We start from the raw sequence: 16,217 nt of genomic DNA, 5'->3' as shown, positions 1-16,217 counted from the left end.
ACAAGTCCTGTTTCTCACTTGAGGCCAGAAAAAGGCTAGTCACTGTGACCTTTTTACCTGTACTGGACTATGGTGATCTGATTTATATGAATGCACCTGCCAATTGCCTGGTCAAGTTAGATGCTGCGTATCACAGTGCACTGAGATTTGTGACAAACTGTAAAGTATTAACCCATCACTGTACCCTGTATGCAAGGGCAGGTTTGCCTTCACTAACTGTACGGAGGCTCAGTCACTGGTACATTTTTATATACAAAGCCATGTTAGGGAAACTTCCTTCCTACATCTGCTCCCTGATCTCACGGCGAATTGTAAGTGGCTACTGCCTGAGATCGAATGTTGTGATTTTATTAAATGTGCCAACTGCTAGGACTGTCTTAGGGGAGATAGCATTTAGATGCGCAGCTCCGCTAACTTGGAACAGTCTGAGCAATTTGGTTCCACTAAATGTTTTTAAAGCAAGGATAGATATTATCCAATCGGAAACTGTTGGAACCTGTAAATGTTACTAGCTATGTAAACTGTAGTCACTGTAAATATGCTGTATGATGTCCTTTTTTGTTTTTCTGTTATGTTTATATGTATTCATGTGGAACCTACTTGCAGCAGGTCACCCTTGAAAAAGAGATCAATGATCTCAATGGGATTCACCTGCATAAATAAAGGTTTGAAATGAAATGAAAGATTTTTTTTATCAGAACATGCATTTCTCCTCATTGTGAACATATATTGCACTCATGTTCAGAATATATGGTACGTACATGGTCTTTTATAAATCTGAATATATATAGTGCATACATGTCCCCATATAATTGTGAATATATAGCGCATACATGTCCCCATATAATTGTGAATATATATAGTACATGTCCCCATATAATTGTGAATATATTCTACATACATGTCCCCATATAAATCTGAATATATAGCGCATACATGTCCCCATATATTTGTGAATATATATAGTACATGTCCCCATATAAATCTGAATATATAGTACATATATGTCCCCATATATTTGTGAATATATATAGTACATGTCCCCATATAATTGTGAATATATTCTACATACATGTCCCCATATAAAACTGAATATATAGTACATACATGTCCCCATATATTTGTGAATATATATAGTACATATCCCCATATAAATGTTAATATATAGTAAATGTATGTTCACATATATACACAACCAATATATTATATATATTTACATATATTACTCAATATATGGAAAGCGGCAATTACTGATGTATTATCACATATATTAAAATATATTATCACAATATATTATTCAATATATCAATATATTGACACAATATATTATTCTATATATCTTCAATATATTTTCAATATATTTTGTAGATATGAATAAATATGTTTTTCATGTTGATTATTAATCAGTATCACTTGGTGTAGCCAACAGCAAGATTTCCTTTATTAAATCTTTTCAATTAACCAGTAAATCAGAAAACAAAATAATGCAATATATTGACAGTTAATATATGGGGAAATATATTTTCTTTGCGTAAGGGCATGTACCTCTGAACTGTAGTGGAGTAGAAGTACACCATGTACCTCTGAACTGTAGTGGAGTAGAAGTACACCATGTACCTCTGAACTGTAGTGGAGTAGAAGTACACCATGTACCTCTGAACTGTAGTGGAGTTGAAGTACACCATGTACCTCTGAACTGTAGTGGAGTAGAAGTACAAAGTAGCATAACATGGAAATACTCAAGTAAAGCAGCACCTCTTTTCACCCTCTGTCTGAAACCAGAGCCCAGTCTGCTCTGATTGGTTAGCTGGCCGGCTCCGTTGTGATTGGTCAAAACGCTTACACATGTCCCGCCCCTTAGCCTATCACGTACAATGTGTTGGAGCGCTAGCCAATAGGAGCGTGAGGGTATATGTGAAACAATTATCTTTCTAGAAAAAGTTTTTAATGTATTTCTTTCATGTATTTAATTTTAAAAAATGAACTTATTTAGTACATCTGGTTGATAACTTTGATGTTTTTAAAAAATATATATATATATAAACACAAGTTAAAGCATCCAAAGTAATAAAGCAAATATAGTAAGTCAACAACAACAACAAGTAAACAGAAGTAATATTTTATTCAGCTCAAACAGAAAAATATTAGAGATCTTCTTATTGAAATGCTCACAGCTTAAATTACACATGAGCATCTTAAATAAACTAAATAAATAAAAAGACACTCCTTGGAAGTTTCCTGGAAAGAATATAGACCTGTCAGTGCACTGCCAACATATATTATATGGCAAATATAATAAATTAAAGACCATTTTTATAGTATTTCTTATATAGAAATTCACATTTTTACAAACATATTACATATCTCTTTCCAGGAAACTGTCAAGGAAATAATTAAGCCCTTAAGACAAATGTTCAAGGGTCTATTTCTCTGAATAATCTCTCAAATATTTACAAAAATACTCCTAAAAAAAGAACTCTGTAATGCGTCACTAAGTAAAGCGACAATGGGGTTTAATTGAGATCATTTATAAATAATATTTGTGTACTTTTTAAACAATATCATTAGGCATTCACATTTAGATCTCTCAGCTATAGATGAGGATAATGTTTCATCTTGGAAGAAGAACTGATAGCGCCAATAAAAGGGACTTCTCCTTTTTAGGTATATATTATATATAATATATATATTGTATATTCTTGACTTTCAAAAATTGGTCAAAGACACTCTCTCCTTTTACTTTTAGAATAAGGTCTGCCTGTAAAGCCTCAGATTTGAAAGAACATCCTATTCTGAGTCCCAAACAAATAGTTTTGTTTATTTATAACGATCTTAACTCCCAGAAATATATATAGGGAAATATCCACTTTAGGACAAGAATTGGATTTGGATGCAATTTGTGTTAATGTTAGTGCTTCAAAAAACCCAAACCATCAGTATATACGTCTGAAATGTTGTCATAGAGCATATCTCTCAGGCAGTGGCTCAGTCAGTAGGGGCTTGGACCGTGGGGTCGCCGGTTCAAGTCCCCGAACAGACTTAAAGTATGGAGTGTGGACTGCTACTTGGAGAGGGCCCAGTTCACCTCCAGGGCCCTGCCGTGGTGCCCTTGAGCAAGGCACCGGACAACCTCCCATTGCTCCCCGGGCGCTGTACAATAGCTGCCCACTGCTCCTAGTACTAGACTCCTGGTGCTAGGATGGGTTAAAAGCAGAGGACACATGTCACTGTGAGCTCTGCATGTGAGACCATTACAGAGGGGTTCATCCCTCCCAATTCTATTCTATCTAACACTAATAATTAGACCCTTATTGTTCATTTTGTCCCCATTGGCTCTTTCTTACATGTTGTATGGGAGTGTCCAGGAGTAAAATTACACTTTTGGGGGAAGTTTATTAAAGATCTTCTAAATGATGAATCTCACCTTTCTCTTACGCGGAAAACTCTCAAAAATCTGGCTTGACTGAAGCTCAAAAGATTATAGTCCAACGTTGGAAACCTCCTCACGAGAGTTTTTTAAACACTTCTTACCTTGAAGTATCTCCGGTGAGAATCAACGATGCAAAACCTGATCTGATATCTAACTTAAAAAGAGCTCCTGATCAAATAAGGATGCTTGAATGAATCCAAAACGTTGTGCAACCTGGATTGTTTTCTGTGTTGAAGATGTTTCAATAAAAAATGTTTTTACAGAATTATCCATAAAGGAAATGTCTATTTTTCCTTTGAAATAGAATCAAAGTTAGTTTTTTATCAGGGAAATCTATTAAATAAAAACAGTACAAGTTTTTTTTAAGAAACAATCTGACACTTATTTGAGTTTTTACAAGGTATATTTACTCCGTTGTAAATAAATGATGCATTTAGTGAAGCAAGACTTGACACAGAAATGTATATTATAACATTACAACAGTTCAGGAGTGTTCCTTATGTCCTTTTTCTAACGTGAGACATTTCAGAAGAAGACACCAGGGGAAGAAAAACTGCTTCAAAACGAAAGATAATTTAATTGACATTTAGGTTTAAGCATAATTTTTTGTCAATTTCCCATTTAAAAAAAAGACCAAAACTGAGAGTGCATTGATGCTCAACATAAGATTGTTTATATCCAAAAATATGCACTTTTTCCCTTCTTTAGTAAATACCACATTTTCTTCCATTAAATAAAAGTGTTTTTCTGTTTTATAATCACTATAAATTGAACTATTTGAATACTTCAGACTTCGAAGAACTTCTAGGAACTTTCTCAATGATAAGAACATCATTAGTAACAAAAACAGGTCAAAAATGACACATTTCTGTCATGAGCGGGAAACAATGCGTCTCACACAGAAACAGGAAGTGAAAAAATACCAGAAATTGACAAATGTTTTGGATTTTGGTCTCTTTTTTAGGCGGTTATTGACAACAATTAAATAATTCCAGCTTCCTGAATAGATTGTCAGACACCTAAAGCGAGAGAGAGTGCGCACGAACAGACGCAAGTCAACTGAAATTTGGTCATTATGGAGTGGTGCAGGAATGAGCATTTCTTCAACTTCCTGTTCGCTCGTCTGGGTGTTTTTATAAATGCGTTTGAATGAAAAGATTAGCCGCCTTTAGCTTAGCATTGGGGATGTTAAGTCATGTGCTGTAGTTCCTTTGTAGTGTCTATCCTGCTGAACAAAACCTTTACGCATCCTAATGGTTGAGATGGAAGGAACCCGGGAGATGCTGGATGTTATTCTGGGATGATTTAACTGATGTAGGTGAAGACGACGGACTGGATGGGCAGCCTGCACACGGGACACAGCTTGTTCCTTTTCTTCAGCTTCCTGGCGCACACGTAGCAGGACATCAGGTGTCCCGTGTTTCCGTGAACGATGCAGCCGTTCTTCGGACGCGACTGACAAATGAGACACGGATCCAGACAGGAGTCGGGAAGACGCCATTCTGCAGAAACACTGCGCTCCAGATCAGGGACTCCAGCAGGAGGACGAGGAGTGTTGAGGGAAGATGGGAGGAGCTCCTGGGAGTCGATGGAGGACGAAGAAGGCTGGTAGTCAGGAGTGTTCTGCTGCGAGGAAGAGGACGGCTGGGAGGAAGAGAGGAGCTCCTCAGAGTTTGGGGCTGAAGAGTCGGAGAAGCACTGAGACAAAAGAGGCGTCTCTTTTGATCTTTTCCCATCGGGGACGTCCACTCCTTCGTTCTCCTCGCCATCTGAACCTACAGGAGACAAAGCGAACATCAGTAAAAGATGCCAAAGTAGGAGAGAATTTAAAATGTACGTCTAACGGTACGTCCACACAGCAGCATTAAAAAAATCTTGGAGGTGGGCGTATCTGAAGCTTGGGGATTTTTTGCGAACAACCAATCACATGAATCTCCCGCCCGCGACATACGAAGCAAAAAAGCCCGAAGTAAACTGGATATAAACTCCCCAAAACAGGCGAAAACATACCACTGTCTCTGCCACCTCCCTCCATGCCTGGCTCCTCCGGTTTATATCCCGGTAGGTCTGGTCATAAAGCACCGGGTGATTGATTCCCTACCGCTCATTTCTCCTCCATTTTTTGGAATATGAGGAAATGACCTGCGGTATGTGTCTCCCAGCATACACGCCGTTTGATTGGCTAGAGCTTGAACTGTCAGATTTGCGTACACGGGATTTGATTGGCTGACGCTTCCACCTCAGCCTCAAAAGTTGAACATTGTTCAACTTTGAATCCTCAAAATCCTCAAAATCCCCGCTCGCCTGCCCACAATGCATTTCGGCGAAAAGTGAGGGAAAGTGACGTCACCCCATTCAAAGTGAATGGGCAGAAGCGTTTCAAGATTTTTTTAACGCTGCTGTGTAGACGTTCCGTAATATCGATCGTTTTGTTATTTCCCACATCTTGCAATCTACTCATTTATATAAATAGTTATCACCGCAATTAACCGTATTTAATTTTGTCTTAATGTACATTATTTAATTTCATATTCTGTTCTTGTTCTATTTACATGTTTATAGACTTCTTGCACTACTTTTTATTTGTATTTTATTATATATGTTGCGTAGTAGGAGGAGCTCAGGTCAGAATAATTGAGCATATGACGTAAACAGGTAAACAGCTTCTCTCTACCTGGAGTCTCTCTGGCTGCTGATTGGTCGGTTGGCTTTGTGGGCAGGTCTTTGGGACTGGAGGAGGCGGGCTTTGGGGGGAGTGACGCTTCAGACAGCCAATCCTGACGCAGCGTCCAGCAGCGAAGACATTTTCCGGGCAGAGGTGGGTTCAACTCGTCACACTTCACACAGCGCCAGTAATCCTGAGAGAGAAACACACACTGTTAGACGTGTGTGTGTGTGTGTGTGTGTGTGTGTGTGTTTGTGTGTGTGTGTGTGTGTGTGTGTGTGTGTGTGTGTGTGTGTGTGTGTGTGTGTGTGTGTGTGTGTGTGTGTGTGTGTGTGTTGTGTGTGTGTGTGTATACTCACAGCTTCAGTGATCTCTGTGTCTTCATCAAACGAGTCGTTATCGTCCGCCTCAAAATATGGTGACCTCGTATACCTGGACACAGACAGAGAACAAAATATATAACATAATCAATTTTTTCATACATTATATTCAGTCATTATATTCAGTCTGCTGGCCGGCTCTGTTGTGATTGGGCAACCAGCTTAGAGATGTCCCGCCCCTTAGCCTATCACGCACAATGTGTTGGAGCGCTAGCCAATAGGAGCAACACAAAACTCAGGGTATATGTAAAGAAATTATACTTTTCCTTCTAGAAAAAACTCCGGTATGTTTAGTCTTTTACATTATTTCTTTCATGTATTTAATTCTAAAAAATGAACTTGTTTTTTTATTCAAAGGAACATTTTAAATAAATAAAATAAATGTATTAGGGTCTCTTTAAATACTAAAATGTAAACCGATGAATATTTACCTGGTCGTCTGCGGATATCAGAGAAGCTTCGTCTTCGTTGTAGTCGTCCGAGTCGACGGATTCGACCTCGAACTCCACATTTAAAAATAACCATTAACTTTTTCTTATATAGCAACTTTTAAACAAAGTTACAAAGTTATTTCCAATCAAAAATCGGAGGAAAACAAACAAAAAAAGTGTATTTTATTAAGAAAGGGGACCTAGTCTGCTCTGATTGGTGGAACTTAGAGATGTCCCGCCCCTTATAGAGGCCAATAGAAGCACAAGTGTTCCAAGTGATGTCACTGTATTCCGGAACTTTGAGATTTTAGCCTTTGCAGACCGTTTACATGCTCTAAAAGCTATATAAAAAACACCCTATAGGAAAGGGGAAAACAGAACATGGGAAATGTCTATTTTTAGGTGATTTTTTAACGCGTTTGAACCTTTGTTTTGCAGCAACACACACACGAGCTGAACACCGAGTTGGCCTTACATCAGCTGTACCAGTACGCCAGCAAGTACTACGATGTGGTGAGAAACGGCTTTCTGTCAAATAGGAATATGGTGGTTTTCAATTTCTGAGAAATACTTGGAGAAAAAAAGTCTAAATTCTGAAAAATGTGAAAAAAGTCAACATTATGAATAATTTGTAAAAGTCAAAATTCTGAGAAAAAATATCTAAATCTGAAAAAAGTCCAAATTTAAGAAACATTTGAAAAAAAGTCAAAATTCTGAAAATAAATCATAATTTGAAAAAAGTCAACAATTTGAGAATAAAAGTCAAAATTCTGGAAATTTGAAGGAATTCTGAAACTACATTCAAAATCGTAAAAAGTCATATTTCTGTAAAAAAAAAAAAAGAATCTTAGGGAAAAAAAGATGAAAATATAACTTTCACTTTAACAGTAAAAATCTTTACTGTAACGCTTGTACATTTGATACTTTCTGTCATATTAGCAAATCAATCCAATAGAGTGCCACAGTGACGCGTCCTAAAACCCGGAAGTAAGTTAGCATTTTACCACTTCCGGTTCCTTCGACAAAAAACAATGCAATTTCTCCATAGGGTTTAGGATAATATCTGTAAATAAGGTCTGTGGTTGAGACACATTGAAGAGACGGATCACGTTTTGACCCCACTGGTGATTTCTGAAGAGTTTACGTGTCTGAAAAACGATGGTTGTTACCAAGTGGCTGAATAGGACTACAGAAGTTGTCGAGGCCGTTGTACGTCATTACGCCGAACACGTAAACACTCCTCTAAGTTTGTTTGCCCTGTTCTGCTTGAAAGCAAGTCCCTGCCTCCTGCAAACTGTTCAAACAAACGCTTCAACTCGTACCATTTAGAATCTGTATGTTTGAATATGGATCTTAAGTTGGCGTGACGTTGAAGCAGCGACCCTGCTGTAGTTCGTTGATAGCATAACGTTAGCATTTTGCTTCAGGCGACTAGATTTATGATTATAAAATGATAAAAGTAGGGTAGACATGTGGAGATTATCCTGAACAAAACGTGACCCGTCTCTTCAATGTGTTTCAACCACAGACCTTATTTCCAGCTATTTTCCAAAACCCTATGGAGAAATTGGATTGCGTTTTTGTCGAAGGAACCGGAAGGAGTTTACTTGCGTGTTTTAGGACGCGTCACTGTGGCACTCTATGTAGAATGCTTCTGAAGACAGGGTATCCATGCATCCTTCAAAAAGGCGTTGAATAAATCAAAATGTGAGGTGTTAAATGTATTAAATCCAGTTATTGTATGGCCTCTTCATCCACCGTGCTTTGCAAGTGTTCTTCAAACTGCAATATGACAACAACAACAAAAGGTACGTCCATTCAAAACACACTGAAACAACAATCTAACAACATCAAATACATACACACAGAAACAAAACCATAAAGGAAATACATCTTAGTATGTGTATGTATTTCTTTGTTTGATTTGATGCATTTTAAGTCTTCATTACACAAGAAATGACATTAAAATACAAATGAAAGCACATTTGTGCATATTAGTGTCCTGCAATGTGTCTCCTCTTCGTGTCATCGTGAGGTTTCATCTCCTAAACTACACATTCATCATCCTCACCTTAAAGAGAATAATACATGTGCATTATTCTTTGCCTTCTGAGCCCAGACCACGTGCTTTATGTAGAGAGTTGATGTTACAAATATGCCGTTTGTAAGGTGGAGAAAAGGTGGTGGATTTATAGAATATTTACAAACGGCATCTTTAAAATATGAAGCAATACGACCTTCAGTTTGAGCACCACATGACCTCCAGACGGAAACTTCTCAGACCGTTTCTCTGTCAGAAATGTGTTTATTGAAGCCACATTAGTGCAGAGAAATCTAATATTGACGTGTAAATTATCCAGAAATAAAGAACTCTTTAAAGTAGAGACACTACTTACTGATATGAACCTGAACATCAGCAGGAGAGGACTCTTTAAAGTAGAGACACTACATACTGATATACACCTGAACATCAGCAGGAGAGGACTCTTTAAAGTAGAGAAACTAAATACTGATATACACCTGAACATCAGCAGGAGAGGACTCTTTAAAGTAGAGACACTACATACTGATTTACACCTGAACATCAGCAGGAGAGGACTCTTTAAAGTAGAGACACTACATACTGATTTACACCTGGACATCAGCAGGAGAGGATTCTTTAAAGTAGAGACACTACACACTGATATACACCTGAACATCAGCAGGAGAGGACTCTTTAAAGTAGAGAAACTAAATACTGATATACACCTGAACATCAGCAGGAGAGGACTCTTTAAAGTAGAGACACTACATACTGATATACACCTGAACATCAGCAGGAGAGGACTCTTTAAAGTAGAGACACTACATACTGATAAACACCTGAACATCAGCAGGAGAGGACTCTTTAAAGTAGAGACACTACATACTGATAAACACCTGAACATCAGCAGGAGAGGACTCTTTAAAGTAGAGACACTACATACTGATAAACACCTGAACATCAGCAGGAGAGGACTCTTTAAAGTAGAGACACTACAAACTGATATACACCTGAACATCAGCAGGAGAGGACTCTTTAAAGTAGAGACACTACATACTGATAAACACCTGAACATCAGCAGGAGAGGACTCTTTAAAGTAGAGACACTACATACTGATAAACACCTGAACATCAGCAGGATGTGGCCCCTTTAATGTTAAATATAATAAATCTGATTCATGATATCTCTTAAAAAAGACCTCTCTAGCTTCCTCCTCCACCAGCGAGTGCCTTCAAGAGAAGAACAGAAAGAAGATTTGGAAGTAAAAGCCAAAAGAAATAAGTGTCACATACATGTTTGTCTTTCTTTGTCAAGTCATGCAAACGATTAGCAGTTTACTCACTCCTAAATGACATGAAACAATAAGAAAGCTTAGACAATACAGACCATTTTGTCACTTTGGAAAGTGACATTAAAACATCCTTTTTTGGGAGAAATGTTCAGATTTTACTGAATAATTTCTCAACTTTAAATATGATTTATTATAAAAACCACTTGAAATATAGGCATTTACAAAGTGCATTATGAATCATGAATGGTGGAACATTAGTTTAGCGTAAAACCATTGAAAGATACTTCTATATTCCCCGTGCTCCACACATTTTTAAGTGTGATTTGGATGTTTCATTTAGAGTTTTTCGGGTCACAGAGGTTCAGGAAAATGTCCGTGTGTGACGACTGGATGATCGAAGAGTTAAGCGTCCACTATTTGGAGGATTTGTGTGTTTTAAAGGTCACCTATTGTGCAAAATCCACTTCTTCATGTCTCTTCTACATCAACATGTGTCCCCTCTTCTTCATGTCTCTTCTACATCAACATGTGTCCCCTCTTCTTCATGTCTCTTCTACATCAACACGTGTCCCCTCTTCTTCATGTCTCTTCTACATCAACATGTGTCCCCTCTTCTTCATGTCTCTTCTACATCAACATGTGTCCCCTCTTCTTCATGTCTCTTCTACATCAACATGTGTCCCCTCTTCTTCATGTCTCTTCTACATCAACATGTGTCCCCTCTTCCTCATGTCTCTTCTACATCAGCATGTGTCCCCTCTTCTTCATGTCTCTTCTACATCAACATGTGTCCCCTCTTCCTCATGTCTCTTCTACATCAGCATGTGTCCCCACTTCTTCGTGTCTCTTCTACATCAACATGTGTCCCCTCTTCTTCATGTCTCTTCTTCATCAACATGTGTCCTCTCTTCTTCATGTCTCTTCTACATCAACATGTGTCCCCTCTTCTTCATGTCTTTTCTACATCAACACGTGTCCCCTCTTCTTCATGTCTCTTCTACATCAGCATGTGTCCCCTCTTCTTCATGTCTCTTCTACATCAGCATGTGTCCCCTCTTCTTCATGTCTTTTCTACATCAACACGTGTCCCCTCTTCTTCATGTCTCTTCTACATCAACATGTGTCCCCTCTTCTTCATGTCTCTTCTTCATCAACATGTGTCCCCTCTTCTTCATGTCTCTTCTACATCAACATGTGTCCCTTCTTCTTCATGTCTCTTCTACATCAGCATGTGTCCCCTCTTCTTCATGTCTCTTCTACATCAATATGTGTCCCCTCTTCTTCATGTCTCTTCTACATCAACATGTGTCCCCTCTTCTTCATGTCTCTTCTACATCAACATGTGTCCCCTCTTCTTCATGTCTCTTCTTCATCAACATGTGTCCCCTCGGTGTAAAGTGACTCTGAAAGTTTCAGGAAAAAAGATTCTCTCTCTTTTTGATCCATTTCTATAAAAACCTGTCTGAAAATTAGCTGATCAGATTTTGGCCACTTTATGATGTCATAACGATGTTTTGTCTTGTGTAACCATTAGCCAATCAGCAACCAAGGTAACCCCCCCCCCCCCCCCCCCCCCCTTATCACCTGAATGTCCTCCTAGAGCACCATTGAGTTCTTTGTAACCAAATCTCTCTCAGAGGGGCGTGGGGAGGGGCTCCTTATTTTCATCTGAAGTAACAGACAGAGAATCAGCACTTTGGAAACAGGGCTGAAACAGAGGGGATTATGGGATGCTGCAATGATCTGTTTGGTGTTTCAGCCAATCAGAGACAGGCTCTGGATATATCTGAGAGCTGTGATATATTGATGGATGAACAGTATAATAGGGGACCTTTAAAAGGCACACAGAATGACTTTTGAGAGGTTTTGAAAGTTACCCGACCCACTGGCACTGATGTGTTTATCCCGTTGTAAAACAGTTTGTACGTCGACTCTCCCATTGTTTATTCTTCGCTGTAGGAAGTGAATGGTTTTTGGATGGACTGGACCAAGTGTTAGTTTTAAAAGCAGGCAGAAAAAAGGTCTTTACTTTGGGGTCTGGAGCCCAAATCTATGAGTCTTCTGAGGGAGGGGAGACATGGGAGAAAATCCAGACCCTCCAAGTTCAGAATATCCAATAAAAGATGTTTATACAAATGGAAGATCTACTTTTATTCCTTTATTGTTTTGGTGTCTTTCAAGAAATACAACAAAACATCCTTTTAATTGAGTGCTGGAATTTTTATACATTTCTTTACATTTTGCTGCAGCTTTTGGTAGTATTTAAAAAATATGTTTTAATTTTGTAATAGAAATAAAGTACATACAAATTAAATAATATAATAAAAATGTGCAAAAAACAATAATTATATTTACAATAAAATAAAATATAATAATAATAAATTAAATTAAAAAAGGAAACATTTGCAATAACAATAAAGTAAATACAAAATGTAATATTATATGAACATTATAGATTAGCATAAACTATAATAATAATATTTGCAATAAAAATAATGACATTTAAAAAAAGGGAAAATGTGAAATAAAAATAAAGTTAATAAATAAATTCAATATAAAATACATTGGAATTAAAGTTAAAAATCTGATATTAAAGATACATGAAATAATATATAAATAGATGGATTAAAATAATAATAACAAATAACTATTGTAAAATAAAACAGGAACAAATTATAGAAATTCTCATTAATATATATTTTAAAATAAATATATGACAACATGAAGTATGGCACATTAAACAGGAAAGATTCAACATCAAAATAGTGTTTTTAACCATTTAAAAAGCAGTCAAATCGATACGCATTTTTAGAGAAGCCAAAAAATGACTCAAAGGGTGCTCTTCAACCAAACCGGAAGTCAGGTGTTGTAGTTAACCCGTTGATTGACAGCAGCTACAGTGGATGTTCTCACAACTCTTGTAGGCAATTAATTAAGCCTTATAATTCACTTTACAAACACGATACATGTGTTTTTAGATTCACTTTGACTTACACTTCCTGAATATATCGTATTTTTGACATTTCTTTGAGACTAAACAATAGTAAATCCGCCCAGAAGTCATAAGGAAAAAAAGAGGCTTCAAAACTTGCTTGAAAATTATCACATTTTAACGTTTTATTTACTATAAAAGTAATTCTGCGATTTCTTTCTGCACGTGCATCGGTTCATTGTAAACAAGGAGATGTAATGGATAATTCGGGATAGTTTAAGTGTTGAGAATTAGCTCAATTATGAAAGAAATATAGGATTGAAAGTAACACAACGTTTGTTATTATCAACCAATCACAGAGCAGAATCTGCTCATTTTTGGACATTTACACATTTGAAGTATTTTTTCTGTAACTTTCAATATCAGAAAAAGTATAAAACCCTAACATTTCCTGATGGATTACATTTTGATGAGTGTAGAGCCACCTTTGTCCAGAAGAGGGCAGTATATACACTTTCTAAAAAGGTGGATTCATGATTTCCTAAAAGTAGAAGTACTCAGATCGTGTACTTGATTAAAAGAAGAATAACTCGGACCTTGTACTCAGGGCCGGCCCTTGGCATAGGCAGTATAGGCGAATGCTAAGGGCGCATCCATCCATGGGGGGCGCCGGAAATTGGGGGGAAGAAAAAAAATATGATTACTATTAACGATATTTGATAACAAAACAATTTCCCAATTTGGGATCAATAAAGTATATTATTATCCTATCTTAACAGAACTAGGCATACATAGCGTACAGCGCCCATAAACTATGGCAGGGGTCTGCAACCTTTTTGACCCAAAGAGACATTTTAACCCTTCCCTTGGCCTCCAGGAGAAAACGCCACTGCTCCGCATGGCTCAACAGCTGATCGTTGCGCAATCCATACTCTCTGTTCGCGGAGTCTCCTTCTTCCATTCACAAATATCCAAGCCGGGATTCCAGTCAGCGATGCGTCTTTCACATCAGTTATTCCAGCGGTCCGGAGTCTTTGGCTATGTCGTGGCCCATTCTTGTAGGATATTTAAAACTGTGCCACATTAACAGGGATCCGCTTCTTGACTCACACGTTAAAAACAGTCCAAATAAAACTCTGTAGGCGCTGATTTCTTTGCCTTCCTCTGGCGGATTTATTGACTTCTTCCATAAATTCAAACAAACAAATGATCAGTGTAACGTGAAGACTGTACCGATTCCCCGTTCCGTGCTGGAGACCATTTCCTGTGGCTCAGTCCCACCCCTTCCTTATATAACAGCTGATTGATCACAATAATAAATAAAGTTATTATTACATAGAGTATTGCTCAGATTAATTATTATTACATAGAGTATTGATCAGATTAGTTATTATTACATAGAGTATTGCTCAGATTAGTTATTATTACATAGAGTATTGCTCAGATTAATTATTATTACATAGAGTATTGCTCAGATTAGTTATTATTTAAACTTTACTCGTCGTATTTTATATTTGATTATTCCGACAGTTTTCCTAAAATGTTGGAATTGTCTCAAATGTCTTTATCTCCATGATATTGTTCTCCTCCTCTCTCAGCAGAAATCTCTTACAGAAACCAAAGCGTCCACATTCCTTCCTCTCTATATTCTGAAGCTTTCTACACACACACCGTTCACACACTCATTTATTAACAATTTATTGCAAAAAATGTGCAGAAAAAAACATCTTTGAATTCAAACATAGCACGTACACAAATTATAAAGAAATCCAATTATAAATAAATCAACAGAAACTAAAGTGTGACTCCCAACCTGAACATGACTTCTGGTATATTAACTTGAATAAATAACAATGTAATAAATATGAAACATACAGGTCAATATCACCTTGCTATTGGTAGCTGAACTGTCAACACCCCAAAACATATTCTTAGATAGAAATACCTCCTTTTGAGTTATTTAGACTTAATTAACACTTATAGTTTCATGTCTTGTTACATAAGAATAGATCATATCTGTTAAGTGTTATTATGGGAGAATTACTATTCGTGTGGTACTGCTGCCTTATTAGGCCCATATTGAGCAGATTAAGACTCATGTACAACAACTTCCTTACTTACAATCAATAAGCACTAATTAGAGGGTTATTGAGGAAAAACTCTCAACTAATGGCTTATTACTTGTAGAATATGGTCATGTAGAATAAGGCATTAATAAGTGTTTTATAATGACTAATAAAGAGCCAATATACTGCTAATAAGCATGTTAATTAACAACTAGTTGATGTCTGCAGGTTATTTGTTCTACTTTTGAGTAGTTTAGCAGTGAAGTGTAGCATTGAGTGAATGCACTGAGTCCCTGTGTTTACCTGCGCTCCCTGCAGCCACCAGCAGGAGGAGCAGCAGCTCAGGACTCATGGTGCCGGGTCAGAGACAGGACCGGGGGACCATCTGCATCAAAACAAGTCATTCAGAATCAGATCAAGATGCATCTCATCGTACATGTTCTCACGTCTCTCTCTGGACGCCTGAGTTAAAGTGTGCACTGCTAACATGTACAATCTTGCTAAGTATATTTGTCTAATTTCTAGTCAGAATATGTCGTTACACTTGATATAAGACTTAATAACTGAAGTCTTGTTTTTAGACAAGGCATCTTAAGCATCTTTTTAAGTCAAAGTCTCTTAAAAACATCTTATTTTAGAGGAACATCTCCAGCTAACATCAGGAAACAGAAAGCGTCTGAGCATTTCTGGCTTTCTTTGTTACAAATTCCCTGATTCTGGTCAAATATAGTTCAAAATAAGTTTCCCCAGCTAAACACAAGATGTCATTTATCTAATTATCCCATCTTTACTTCAAGAAATCTCACCAAGCCATTTTGTACTTGTTCTATTGGCAGGTTTGTTCACTTATTAAAAGAGAAAACACCTTGTTTTTATTATATATTGACTTGTTTTTGGAGCTGCATCTTTTACAGTGTGTCTGCACTTTCTGACATGATTCTGTTCATATTCTGGTATTATTTGTATTGTCGTTTCTGAATGTTCTTTTTGTGTGCTAT

At 37.3% G+C, this 16,217-nt stretch overlaps 1 protein-coding gene across 1 annotated transcript; it reads right to left on the bottom strand.

Annotated features, from left to right (window-relative positions):
• Positions 1-3,771: 3,771 nt before the first annotated feature.
• LOC117472282 (E3 ubiquitin-protein ligase Mdm2-like) lies at positions 3,772-15,571 on the bottom strand. Its single transcript, XM_034117447.1, is given in 6 exon segments — positions 3,772-5,205; positions 6,105-6,288; positions 6,455-6,508; positions 6,510-6,527; positions 6,907-6,986; positions 15,523-15,571. Coding segments are annotated over 6 exon segments (855 nt in total). The 3' UTR covers positions 3,772-4,735.
• Positions 15,572-16,217: the final 646 nt, after the last annotated feature.

This window comes from Trematomus bernacchii, unplaced genomic scaffold (assembly GCF_902827165.1).
Source record: "Trematomus bernacchii unplaced genomic scaffold, fTreBer1.1, whole genome shotgun sequence".
NCBI classification, from domain to species: domain Eukaryota; kingdom Metazoa; phylum Chordata; class Actinopteri; order Perciformes; family Nototheniidae; genus Trematomus; species Trematomus bernacchii.
This window is presented reverse-complemented; position numbering and strand designations above follow the sequence as displayed.